Below are 12,991 nucleotides of genomic sequence, written 5' to 3' on the forward strand. Positions count from 1 at the left end.
AGATTAAAGATCTGAGATACAGTTTACATTTTATTTTGCAACCATTTTGATACTATGTCTACATACGTTTGAAAGCAAAACCTACCTCAACTTCCTGAGTCCGAAAGCATAATGAATGGGAAAAAAATAAAAGAATCACATCAAACAATGAGAAGGAATGTACACATTTTTGATAAATGCATCAAAATTTCAAAACATTATAAAGGTCATGGCCAGTTATTTTAAGCCGCCTACCATCACACCTTTGCTAAGGTCCATCACCCACAGAGCCCACGGGAAAAGACCTAGGTAAAAGGGTAATGACTGGGGGGTTAGGGGCATGTCTCAGTTATCTGTGCACACCGCAGGAGAATTAGCAAAACTCTGATGAAACCCAGACACTCACCCACTGTTCCCATCTGCAGGAATGTCAAATGACTCATTGCCTGCAACAGCAGCGCAATCAATAAACATCCCAAGACAACAACAAAGGCCAAGAACAACAGAGCTGAATTTCCAAAAAGGCATCATTTGCCCTGAAGCTCCAGCACTGCTGGAGGGGACTTCAAACATAGGGGCATGGACCTCCAGCCTTGGGAAATACGTGAGGTGAGTAGGATTGACTCATCTTCTTCACACACTCCCCCACCTCCCCACCCCTGCTTCCCTGCCAATTAGAGTTGCCACTACCTTAATGAGCTCTCCCTTCTCAGGGACTTAATGTCTCTATTGAGCCATTCAAACTGGGGTGCCAAGGTATTATTTGCCCAAACAGAAAAGGGAAGTGTGCGTGTGGTTCCTTCTCCCAACTGTGTTCTATATCCGTTCTTACGTTCTTCTGCTGTGCTGAGATCTTGTTTGTAATCTAACAAATAAAGCTTGCCTGAAGATCAGGGTACAACCCTAAGCCACTAGTTAGCCATAGAGGCAGAGCAATGGTGGCACACACCTTTAATCCCAGCAGAGGCAGACAGACCTCTGTGAGGTCAAGGCCACCCCGGGTTACACGAGATCGCTCCAGTCTAAAACAGAAACGGAGCCAGGCGGTGATAGCTCACACCTTCAATCCCAGTATTTAGGAATCGCACGTCTTTAATTCTAACACTAGGAAGGTGCAGACAGGAAGGAATATGGCTGGGTGGAGAGAGGAATATAAGGCGGGGGGAGAGAGGAACTGAGGGCATTCAGTCTGAGGACTTGTAGGGACAGGATACCCCATTCGATCTGAGCATTTCATAGCGGTAAGAACTGGTGACTATCTTCTCTGCTTCTTTGATCTTTCAGCTTTCACCCCCTAATATCTGACTCCAGGTTTTTATTTCTAAGACCAATTAGAATTCGTGCTGCATTCTGCTGATGCAAATGATGAAAGGGTCCTTGGTGTACACTCAAATTCATGAACCACAGGGCAAGACCAATGCCACCCAGACCCTTGCCCTCCCTAGCAAAGCTACCAGGTTGTCTGAGCTAATGAAAGGCAGTCTTGTCAATATCTGGGGAAGAGAGAAATCAGTACCATGTATTCAAAGGTAGCAGGAGCTAGGACAGGCTTTGAACCGGGTGTGGGTTTGAGTTCCTGCTCCAGCAAGTCTTAGCTGAGTGGCCTTGTATCATATGCTGGCCTCTCCGAGTCGTGCTCCTTCTCCATGAAACGAGATCACTGGTACCTACCTTGAAGATGCTCTTAGAGCCTTACCATGATCACAGTACCCAGCATGGCGGGCATCCAGAAATAACAAGCCACAGGCAAGTGCTCCCATGCCTGCTTCCAGAACTTTACATCAGTGCGCTACCCCAGGGCCGTAGGGACCAAATGGGCCTGTGGAAATGGCTTGTTTAAAATTTCTATGATGTGATTTCTAGCTAGACTTGACTGAAAGGAGACCAATTATAATGGAAAATAATGACAAAATATTTTCAATGTGGGCTCTTTTACTAGTCTCCGGCATGAAGCAAATAATTCAGTGTGACTTGGAAACTTGAGTTGCGAGTCTACCTCTAAAGGCCATGCCCCTGCTCTAAGGTTCAGTGACCCTCATCTAGAGAGCAGAGCTGTCTAGCAGAAAGAGACAGAATTATGACGCTGGACTGCTCTCTGATTCACAGCATACATACTCTAAGATGTTTCAAATATGATTTACTGTCTCCTAACAAAGAGACCGGGCTGTGACAGGCAAAATTCCTATGTAGTTGGTGATTCTCATAAGAGAATGCAGATGAAGGGTCCCTGAAAGTCCCCACGCCACCGACACACCAAACAAAACCCTTGCTGTCTTAAAGCATGAAAACTTCACACCCCACAAAGCACAAAGGTTAACTGGCCCAAGACTCAGTCTTGTCAGGTATCACAGATTCCTGATAACTCCCCCACTCCTGGCTACCAGGCCTCTAAGAACATGCCTCCATTTAAGAACAAAACACCTTGCACTGGAGGGGTGGCTTGGCATACAGGAGCACTTGCTGCTCTTGCAAAGGACCTAGGTTTGGTTCCCAGCTCCCACATGAACAGCTCATAGCCTGCAACTCCAGTTCCAAGAGAATCCAATGCCCTCTTCTGGCCACTGCTAGTACTACATGCACATGATGCAGACATACTCATTCAAGCCAATGCTCAAACATATAAAATAATATGTAAAAAAGGAAGAAAGAAGGGGGCACCATCTATATGCCATCACACCATTTCCTCCGCCACACTAGTTCTCCTGTGTAATTTCAGAAGAAAGCCGATGCACCTGTAAGTAGTGGGGCAGCTAAGGACTCTACCCACTGATCTCTACCCTACCCTGCAGAGGCTGACTAGGGGACCAAGTTTATCATGATGTCATCCAGCATGGCATTTTTAAAGAGCATCCTCGATGGTTATAATTTAGCCCTCAATAGGACAAAGGAAATAGGCCAAACACTAATTCAATCAGAGCAAAGGTAACTGAGGGGAAGTCAGGGCCACCACAGATAGCATGCACACCAGCCACAGAACACTGGAGGTGCTCTGCCCCAGCTTCTAGGGCCTCCCTGCCTCCCACAAGCACTGCCAGCTCTTCTCCACAGGCTCCAACAGTAACCACCTAAAGAGCACAACCCAGAGCGACTAGCCCCGCTAACAGAACCCCTAGGGCCCAACCCCTAGCGGCCCCTGCTAGCTCATTACAGTCACACTCCAGCCCATAGGCTTCCTTCCAGGCAGGAATGAATGCTTTGGTTTTATCTTTTACTGAAACAGGACAAAATCTGCTAAACTTTTGAAACACTGCCCGTACTGTCCACTCGCCACCTGAAACATACTTCCCATCGTCCCTAGGTTACCTTCCCTCACTCCATCCAGCTCACTGGCATGCTGCTTGTCCCAGAAGCCCACAGGTACCTGACTGACTTGCTGCTTGGCTTGGAAACCCACACTCTTCCTAGCTCTGTGGCACCTGACCGATCTACAACCTGTGCTGCAGCAACGGCTGCTCTCCTGTGGTTCCACAGAGGCCAGTCTCTGGGGCTGAGCAGGGTGGCTTCACTGTGGGACCTTACTGCCAATATGGCTCTTATGTTTAAGACACCTGAGGATCAACAGAGCGGAATGAGCAGACGATGATCCCACCTCTGCCTGATTCCCCGGATGCTGCAGCTGCCCCACATTTCTACTTAGATTCAAGACCACGGGCTACGAGGCTGGAGTGGAGAATAATGAAATAGGTGATAGCAACAGGGACAGACACAGGGACCAGGGAGCAGAATAACAACACAGGGAGGACGGGTCAAGATGTGCAGCACAGGGACCAGGGAGCAGAATAACAACACAGGGAGGACGGGTCAAGATGTGCAGCACAGGGACCAGGGAGCAGAATAACAACACAGGGAGGACGGGTCAAGATGTGCAGCTCTGGGGTGCGCAATAGCTTCCTTACCTCATCCCCAAATCATCAGGAACAAGTGGACTTTACTGCCTGTGTAAGTTGAAATCTGGTGTGTGTTGAATGAGACATGTTCCCCATATATTTGAACACTTGATCTTTAGTTGATGGTTGCATTTAGGAAGAGTATGGGACTTTTAGGAACTTCAGCCTCAAAGAGGAATGATGTCACTGGGGTGGTGGGTGAGGGGAGTTTGAGGAACCCACTTCCTACCTCCTGTATTATGTCTTTATTCTCTATCTCTATCATCTCTATCTCTAGCTTTCTCTAACTCTTTATCTCTATCATCTATAATTTCTATCTCTATTCTATCTCTGTATCTGTCTACCTCTGTATCTCTGTCTCTACCATCTCATTCTATCTCTATCTCTCTGTATTCCATATATCACCTATCTATCTATCTATCTATCTATCTATCTATCTATCTATCTATCTATCTATCTATCTCTATCTATCATCTGTCTGTCTGTCTGTCTGTCTGTCTGTCTATCTAACTAACTATCTCTCCTGCAAGTGGATGCAATGTTCCCCACCAGGATGGATTCTTTCTTCTGGAACCATAAACAAAAACACATAAATCCTCTCTTCTCTACATTGCTGTATGTTACACTTCTGTATGTTGTCACAGCAACAGAAAGGTTCAATGAGTGGGAGAAGGGCCAAGGCTTGGACCAAAATGAAGCGTACATCAAAAGTTCAGATAAAAATTTAAGGTGGAAAGTAGCAGTGATCCTGCTAAAACAGGTAAGGGCCATCAAGTCTGAGTGGCCCAGTGCTGACCTGGCCGGACGCTGTTTTATTTGACCTTTACGATATCTGTCTGAGACAAGTACAATAAACATCTGCACTCCACATGTACAGACACTGCAGCTTTTGAAGGAGGTGGCATAGTTAGTGGGGAGGAGAAATATAACCTGAACTTAGTGTTCACTTGACTTGAAGATCATGTTCTTGCCACAGTGCAGCCTCCCTCAGTGGCACCACATAAGGGATATAAAGAGTGGAGACACTAGAGGGGGCGTTGGCATGTCTGCTCTGTGGAGACACTGGAGAGAGGCGTGGGCATGTCTGCTCTGTGGAGACACTGGAGGGGGCGTGGGCATGTCTGCTCTGTGGAGACACTGGAGGGGGCGTGGGCATTGGAGGGGGCGTGGGCATGTCTGCTCTGTGGAGACACTGGAGAGGGGCGTGGGCATGTCTGCTCTGTGGAGACACTGGAGGGGGCGTGGGCATGTCTGCTCTGTGGAGACACTGGAGAGGGGCGTGGGCATGTCTGCTCTGTGGAGACACTGGAGAGGGGCGTGGGCATGTCTGCTCTGTGGAGATAAGCATGCAGATCAGAGGCTTCCTACCAGTAAAGTGGGAAAACAGAAGTCTATGCCTCACTAGGTCTTTGAGGGACTGGATAGCAATGCAACCTGTTAGTCCAGCCCCAGTAAGGCGGGCAGCGAGTCCCAGCTTCCTGAACCTCACCTACCCAGGTTTAGCCTTCTTGGGCATAATGATGGCCTCTTGGGCCAAGAAGAGCAGCTTCAAGAGCCAGCAGGATGAGGTCGGAGAAATGTCCTGCACCTGTGAGTCCTGTGCTGCTGCTGACAGCTGCCTGCCATCCTGTCCAGGAGCCCCACTCAAAGTGGTGTGGTGACCAAAACGCTGACCAAAAGCTGTGACATTCTGACACACTCTCCCCTCCAGAAACCCACAGCCACAGAGTCTCTGAAGTGTCCACCTGCCACCCGCTCTTTCTGCTACAGCTCCTTCCAGCCCTCTGTTAGCCCTGCCACTTCCACAGTGTAGGGGTGGTAGCGATGAAGACTCCCTTCAATGGGTCCCCAAGCTGTCCTACTTCCTATTGCCACTCTGCCAATGACACTGAGACCTGAGACCTTGTCACTGAGGCACTGATACAACCAAACCTCCCAAATAGATCCCATCAAGGTCTCCTGTCCATTCCAAACTAGTGCCACAGCCAGGATGTGTGATTTCTTCTGTGAAATTCGCAATGCGTTCAGTGATGTTATTTCTGCCATGAGGTGGCCAGAGTAAACAAGCCTGCCAAAGGATGGTCTCACACTCTTGACCCAAACTTTTCCTCCATGATTACCAACAAGTTTCCATGAAGTAGAGCGTGAACACCCAAGCACTTAACCGGGACTCAGAGGGGGAGGGTAAGAATGTGCTGGGGATGTTGTTTTCAGAATCCACACAGCTGCCAGTGAAACCTGGATCACAGAAACCTGTCACCCGAAAAGTATCAAGGCAACCCCATCAGGGGTGCAGCAGCTCTCCATCCCTAGAACACCCAGAGAAAAGATGCTGATAGACTCGAGAGGCTTAGGGACCAGAATAATTTCATCATGGGGGAAGCAGGCCTCCATCCCCAGAACTTCCAGAGAAAAGATGCCGATAGACTTGGGAGACTTAGGGACATGATCAGAGGCATCTCACTCAGTCAGACTCCACAGTTAAGAATATTCTTATATGGCCCATTACAGAGAGCAGAAGTATTTCTGTCGTGTGGACAAGGCAGAGCCCAGAGAACTCTAAGAGAATCTTTCTCATACCAAAATACAACACCCACAAGTTCCCCGGTAGGAATGTAACCCCAATATCTACATACTAGGCTAGTCCATCATTATTTAGTGATCCTGTTCCCCTCCGCTGGGCTGCTATGGTTGGCCATCCTGGACACCAGACAGCACTGACGAGCCGCCAGGGGAACAGCCCCATGCCCAGCTGCCTTCTAAACACACTGGGCTCTGTTATGGAGTCTAGGGAGCCCAGTGAGAGCCTAGGGACTGGTGGAAAAGTTCATTCTAAATGCACAATGATCATGCTGTATGTCTGCCCTGATACTGGGTCAGAAAACAGATGTGAGGAACAGATAACCCATAAGTTTATGAAGTTTGTGATGCCCCAAGAGGAGAGAGAACCAGAAATGTAAGGATGCCTTACAAATGTACCTGACTAATGTCAGTCATAGAGACAGCGGTAATAACCACAGGGATGAAATCACTAATTATTATTACACATGTGCATGTGTGGACACGTATACACATACATACACATACATGCACACATACATACACCCCAGGGAAGCAGGGCAGTTTCTACTAAGAAAGACACAACAAGCTGGATCTCGAAGGTCAAGGAAGATTCCAGATGCAGATTATGTGGGGTGCAGCGGAGGGTGGCTTGCAAACAGTATGGAGCCAGCCCAAGTCCATGTGCACAGTCTTTGGTGTGAATGTCCTCAGCTCAGGAGGATCAGAAAAAAGCCAGTGACTCCAGAACCCAGGGCAGTAACAGCAGAAGCTCTAGCCGATTCTGTTCAGTGTTCTCTGCACCTGCAGCCTGCTCCTGCCAGAGGATCAGGGAACTCCACAGCTACCGCAGATGCTGGTGAGGAACAGTGCACAGGACGGACACTACCATGAGAGCTTCAAGTGCAAGGCAGAGCACAGCCCCACCACCTGCCACCCCAGGGCAAAGAAGCCCAGACTCCAACCTTCTGATCCAACAGCAAGAGTCCCCACGCCACCTGTTAAGAACATGTGTGAGTCATTATGAAACATAGTGAGAGCCAACTGCCTGGCCACTGCTCCCCATCAAGAGGCACACTGCCAGCCAGCTGCACCTGCCCTGCATTAAATGCGGAAGTATCTACCCCTCCAAAGGGCAGCTCCCCAAGAGTGAGTGACACGCCATATGACCATGCTATGGAAATCAAGACCTTGGAGGTGCTGCTTCCAAACCTCAGACAGGAGCAGCAATGCATGCCCTGTGGTCCTCACCCAGGCTTCAAATGATCCTGCTGTGCCTGTAGAGAACAGGGCAGAGGAAAGGTGGACAGCCTGGGTTCTCAGGCCCCCATCTTTTCAATTCAGAACCCTTTATGGTTTCAATTCAAACCCCTCAAGTGAGATCATTTATGTGGTAACACAGACACACCTATTAGGCCATGGGTGGTTTGTGTGTTGGGGGACGGGAACGCACTCAACCATCAAAGCCACGGAATGATTTTATGCTTTTTTATTCATTTATTATTTGAAAACTGACAATCCAAGTCTCAGCTGTCTCAGAGTCTAAATGTGTCAAATAAGAAACCAAATATGCCCCAAGCTCTGTGTAAATAAACTCGTAGCATTTTACACACTGCCAGGGGCGGGAGCATGCATAAGAATGGAAGCTAAAGCAGAGCAATTCTGCTATTGCTTGGATCTTTCTATTTGCACTCATACTTTAAGGCACTGGCGTGAGCACAAGAAGTTATTATGTCTGAGATCCTTCGAGTCCCTTACCTAGTAAATAACTCATGAACCTTAAGAAGTAACTCAGCTGGTTTGTCCACATGATGGCCAGAACTATGAAGACATAAACTCCTGACGAACTCTCAAGAGCAAAGCATTCACCATGTTACCCGCTCCTGGCAGTAGAACAGTGGAGGTAACACAAGCACCTTCCCAGGGCTCACCATCCTCTGCATGCAAAGGGACGGGGCGGCCAGCTCCACCGACATGCTGGAGTCCAGGACAGCATGACTCATGCCAGAACCTATGGGTCATAGCATGTCTTCCACAGTCAAGTTCATAGTCACGTGATCTAGGGTCTCAACCACCCTGAAGGTGTGCTCATGGGCCATGAGAGAAGACAGGGAAATACGCACAAGGACTACGGAAAACTCAAAATGGTGACAGTGGCTGTCAACGGTTGGAAAAACTGAGGTTTGAGGTTCCTTCCTGCTTCTGCTTTTAAAGATAATCTTTTTAAGAAAATGTTTACAAAATGGAGAAGGTTGTTATCTAGCCAGGAGGTGGTGGTGCACACCTTTAATCCCAGCACTTGGGAGGCAGAAGCAGGTGTAACTCTGTGAGTTCAAGGTCAGCCTGGTCTACAAAAGCAAGTTCCAGGACAACCAAGGCTACACAGAGAAACCTTGTCTCATAAAAGAAAAAAGAAGACAAGCTGGATGGTTACCTGTTCGTTTCACTAATTTAAAGTCTTTGGAGCGAGCAGAGTGGAAGCAGCGCCCCTTACATTATACTCCAAGGGACCTTCACACTCAGAGAAATGAAATTATCTTGCCAAGATCCACACTCCATTAAAAGCTTCATCTAAGACCCCTGTGGACTAGGACCTGAGACTGTAACACACACACACACCCATGCACTGTGCAAGAATGCGGAGGCCCCTGGACCAAGTCAAAGAAAAGCCCAAAAAATTCCAAGGCAACCCAAGAAAACAATGGCCTTTTCCCATGAGTTTGTTTCCAGGGTGGCAAAATGCTCCACCCATCCACTTATTCTTCTTATCCAGGCATTTCTGCTACCTCATTAAGAATAGAAGGGTGTGGAAGAATCGGGGCTTGACCCTCATCTCTCCTACCAGCCCAGACCCCACGACCCCTTCCCAAACAGGAGGGAGAAAGGTTCAGAGCTTATATCAGAAATCACACCTTTGCTAATGGCGTGCTGACAAATCTACAACAAACCTACACTGTGACTCTATTCAATAAGGCAACCGAGCCGGAAACCTCATCCAGTGTAGCAGCAGGGCACGCCAAACCACAGCTGGAACCAGAGGCATCTTATCAGGGCGGCCTGCTGGAATGGCTTGGCAGCAACACACAGCGTATTTTCCCACTGCCCAGCAATGCCTCAGAAGGCCGTTTCCCACGCCTCTCTTTCTACAAAGCTCAGCTCTTTACCCCAGCTTGGGGCCAAAATCAATGGTTCCACTTCCCAGCTGGAAATCGGAATATATATATATGTTCCAATGACAGTTTTTCTAAGTGGCAACTTCTTCTGTCATTTCTGCTGCCATGGTGTAAGTGATTTCACCTTCCCATGCTCAGCTTCCTCATCTGAGTAACGAGGGAGCCAACACCATCAAGGTGCCTGGAAGCATGACCAGAGATGCCTACTGCTAGGTGCCCAGCATGCAGAATGCTCCAGAAATGGTGGTCGTGTTTTAACTGATCCCTGTTTATCCTCTGCTCCAAGCTGATAATGGAGTTTTATAAACGTACTGCAGGCTTCCTCTGGATGAATGCTTCCGTGAGGCTCCAGAGATCTTTGAGAAATCAAATCTGGGTGACGGCTGCTTCAGAAAAGCAGCCGCCTATGCCCTGTGAGAAAGTGTAAATAAGGTGCCACTTAAGTAATCCCATTAGTGGGCTTAACATGTGTGATCCGGAGCTGCATGTGCGTGTGATGGATTTTGGATTATCTGTTGGCTGCCACTGCAGTCAATCCAACTGTCTCCAGGCATTGGCTGGGAATGGCTACATTAGCTTAGCTCCTGGTGGCCCTGAGCTCCTGCTGTCGGTGGGGCCAGGCTCAGGAAGAAGGAGGCAATGCCTTGTAATAAGGAGATAATACAAGCAACATCCTTTGCTTGGAGAAGAGCTGCCAGGGTCTAAGTATTCACTATAGGGCCTTTCTTCAGCTCTCAGGGGCTCGCAGAACAGTGTGGGCTGCTAGCTCGGTCATTCTCATGCCTGTATAGGAGTGGTACAGCATTCTGCTTGGACACCAAGATACTGCCTGCACCGAAGGAACAAAGCAAGCACAACCACACTCAAGCCTGGTTCCTATAAGAAGGATCCCCGATTACTGGAGATCCATTTGACCAGAATCACTTGTGTATTTGTATGGACTTGTACTTGGAGAGCTGTGGCCCTTCTAGAAGATTCTAGAATCTACCCTACAGTCCACAGATGTGGATTACTTAGAGGAAGAGGCTAGAAAACTCCAAGGAAGGACTTAAGGCAGTGGTTCTCAACCTGTTGGTTGTGGACCCCTTGGGTGGGATCACATATCAGATATCCTGCATGTCAGATATTTATGATTCATAGCAGTAGTAAAATTATAGCTATGAAGTAGCATAGTTGGGGGTCATCACAACATGAGGAATTATGTTAAAGGGCCACAGCATTAGGAAGATTGGGAACGACTGATAAGGGCTGAGTTCTTGGTGACAGATCCAAGTTCTTGGAGCCACCCCAAGATCTAGACTGTCAGCTTCAGGTGAACTGTGGTGGACCCAACTGACTCCAGCAGTGACTCAGAACAGCTGTGGGTGGAACCCAAGTGGGTCATACTCAGAGGAAGCAAGAGAGTACGGAAGGACCGAGATGACTCCAAAGAAGCAGGGGGCTGAGTCCGCGGGTCTGAGATGGGAGCCAAGAGGCTGAGAGGAGAACTGTCTGGGAGGAAAGGAAGGTAACAGATACTGGGGTTGGCCTTGCCCCAGAGTGTCATCAGGAGAAAGCCAGCAAAAGGGAAGGCCCTTGGGAGGTGGTGACCTCCTAAGGGGAGAAAACATAACATGCTGTTAGCAACTTTGAGGCTGTTTGCTGGGGAGGGCTTCCGGGGACCCCCTCCTCAGGGTTCCACATGTGTGTGGTACAACATTCAACTGGAACAATAAGCACCGTCTTCTCTTTGGGGGAGGGGTGCAGGCTCAAACATGCAACCAACTCTGTGACTTGGGAAATGGGGGAACCATTGACTAGAGAGCTCGGACTTGGCCCAGTCCCATTTTCACACAAGATTTCTGTGTGGTCCTGGAGTAGAGCTGGTGCCAAGGGAAAGGACCTCAGAGGAGAGTCCCTAGTCAGATAGGATCCACAGAGGCCAGCACATAGAGAGTTCCTGAAGAAGGCACAGCAGTCTACAGTCTGATCTACCCTTGTCCTGAGAGGGTGCCTCCCCCAGCAACTGCCCAGATCTGCCCTGGTCATTGCCCCATCTGGCCACCAGGAGCATGGATGAACACATGCTAGAAAAGCCCGGAGATGAGCCAATGTCAGGGGTAAAGACAAATTCACTGTGACTTGCCTTCCGGCTGTCCCCATATTCCTGTGTAACAATTATTCCTGGAAGGCACAACTGGATAACATAGTAAGTGAGCAGTGAATACACAAGACCACAGCCACACAGGACCACAGCCACGCAGGACCACAGCCACGCAGGACCACAGCCACGCAGGACCACAGCCACGCAGGACCACAGCCGCGCAGGACCACAGCCGCACAGGACCACAGCCGCGCAGGACCACAGCTGCACAGGACCACAGCCACACAGGACCACAGCTGTGCCAACCTTCTGAGCTCATCAGGGCTGCCTGTCTTCTCTTTAGCTCCCCACCGTCTACCTGGAAGCATAAATCTTCCTTACCATGTGAACCAGTCCCATGACAACAGCGGCAATTCATTACCTAGCCATTTTGGGTTATATTTCTCCAAGAAAATAAATAGCCAGTTTAAAGACCTTCAGAAAAATGTTCCACCAGTACTCTACTTAAGCGTGATTATTTATTAGGGATATCAAGAGCCACTCACACCTGTGGGAGTGGGGAGCTCGGTAAAGGCTCACATGGCCCTCTGCGAGCCTCGTGCTTACTGAGAAGTAGGAAAATGGCAGGAGACCCAGGACTTCGTGGGTCTCCGCTCGGGATTAGGGACCAATCTCCACGTTAGGCTCACACGGGTCTTGGTGGCTGATCTTGGTGATAGAAACAGTTGTCCCAGATGGCCAGGCAAATAAGACCCTGAGCAAAGTTATATGTCTGCTATCAGTGCCCCGTGTCCAGCTAATGGCCACAGAAATCCGGTTCTGCCCTTGCTGGGGGGGGGGGGGATTTCTCTGGAAGGGCCAGGGAGCAACTATTTTAAGTTTGTGTGTTATGTCCCAACTGCCTCCCATTCTTCTTTTAACAGCTCTGTCCCCACTCCCACTCACCTTAATAACATGGAAACCTTGAACCCACAGTCTCAGCTGGTTTAAAACAGGCCTAAGCATTCTAAACATGGCAATTCTATGTTCAACTAAAAACATATTTGGATTAGGCTGTACTAGGGTCTCATGTTAAAGACCATATATTGCCTTGGTCATAGACTTTGCTCTTTGGGTCCTGGAGTCTCCACAGGGTTAGACAGACTGTTCACTGTCCCAGAGGACTGGATACCATCTTCTCTCACACGGTAACCAAGCATAAGGAGCAAGGCTTCATCCACCTGGACGGTTCCATCTCTTGTTTCTCACTAAGGCCCTGTGGTGACTGTAGTAATGAGCCTCCAGGAGGCAGAACTAGAGGAAGCAGCCTC

At 48.8% G+C, this 12,991-nt stretch overlaps 1 protein-coding gene across 3 annotated transcripts in view; it reads right to left on the reverse strand.

Annotated features, from left to right (window-relative positions):
• The window catches only part of Spock1 (SPARC (osteonectin), cwcv and kazal like domains proteoglycan 1), a 454,175-nt gene that overhangs the window by 259,191 nt on the left and 181,993 nt on the right, over positions 1-12,991 (reverse strand). For 2 of the 3 annotated variants that reach the window (XM_038334016.1, XM_038334015.1), the window contains exon 2: positions 86-94. The exons of the other annotated variant lie outside the window; for it this stretch is intronic. In XM_038334016.1, the coding sequence (XP_038189944.1) occupies positions 86-94 (9 nt within the window). The remainder of the gene's footprint in view (positions 1-85; positions 95-12,991) is intronic. 3 annotated transcript variants of the gene reach the window in all.

Source organism: Arvicola amphibius, chromosome 6, assembly GCF_903992535.2.
Source record: "Arvicola amphibius chromosome 6, mArvAmp1.2, whole genome shotgun sequence".
Lineage (NCBI taxonomy): Eukaryota > Metazoa > Chordata > Mammalia > Rodentia > Cricetidae > Arvicola > Arvicola amphibius.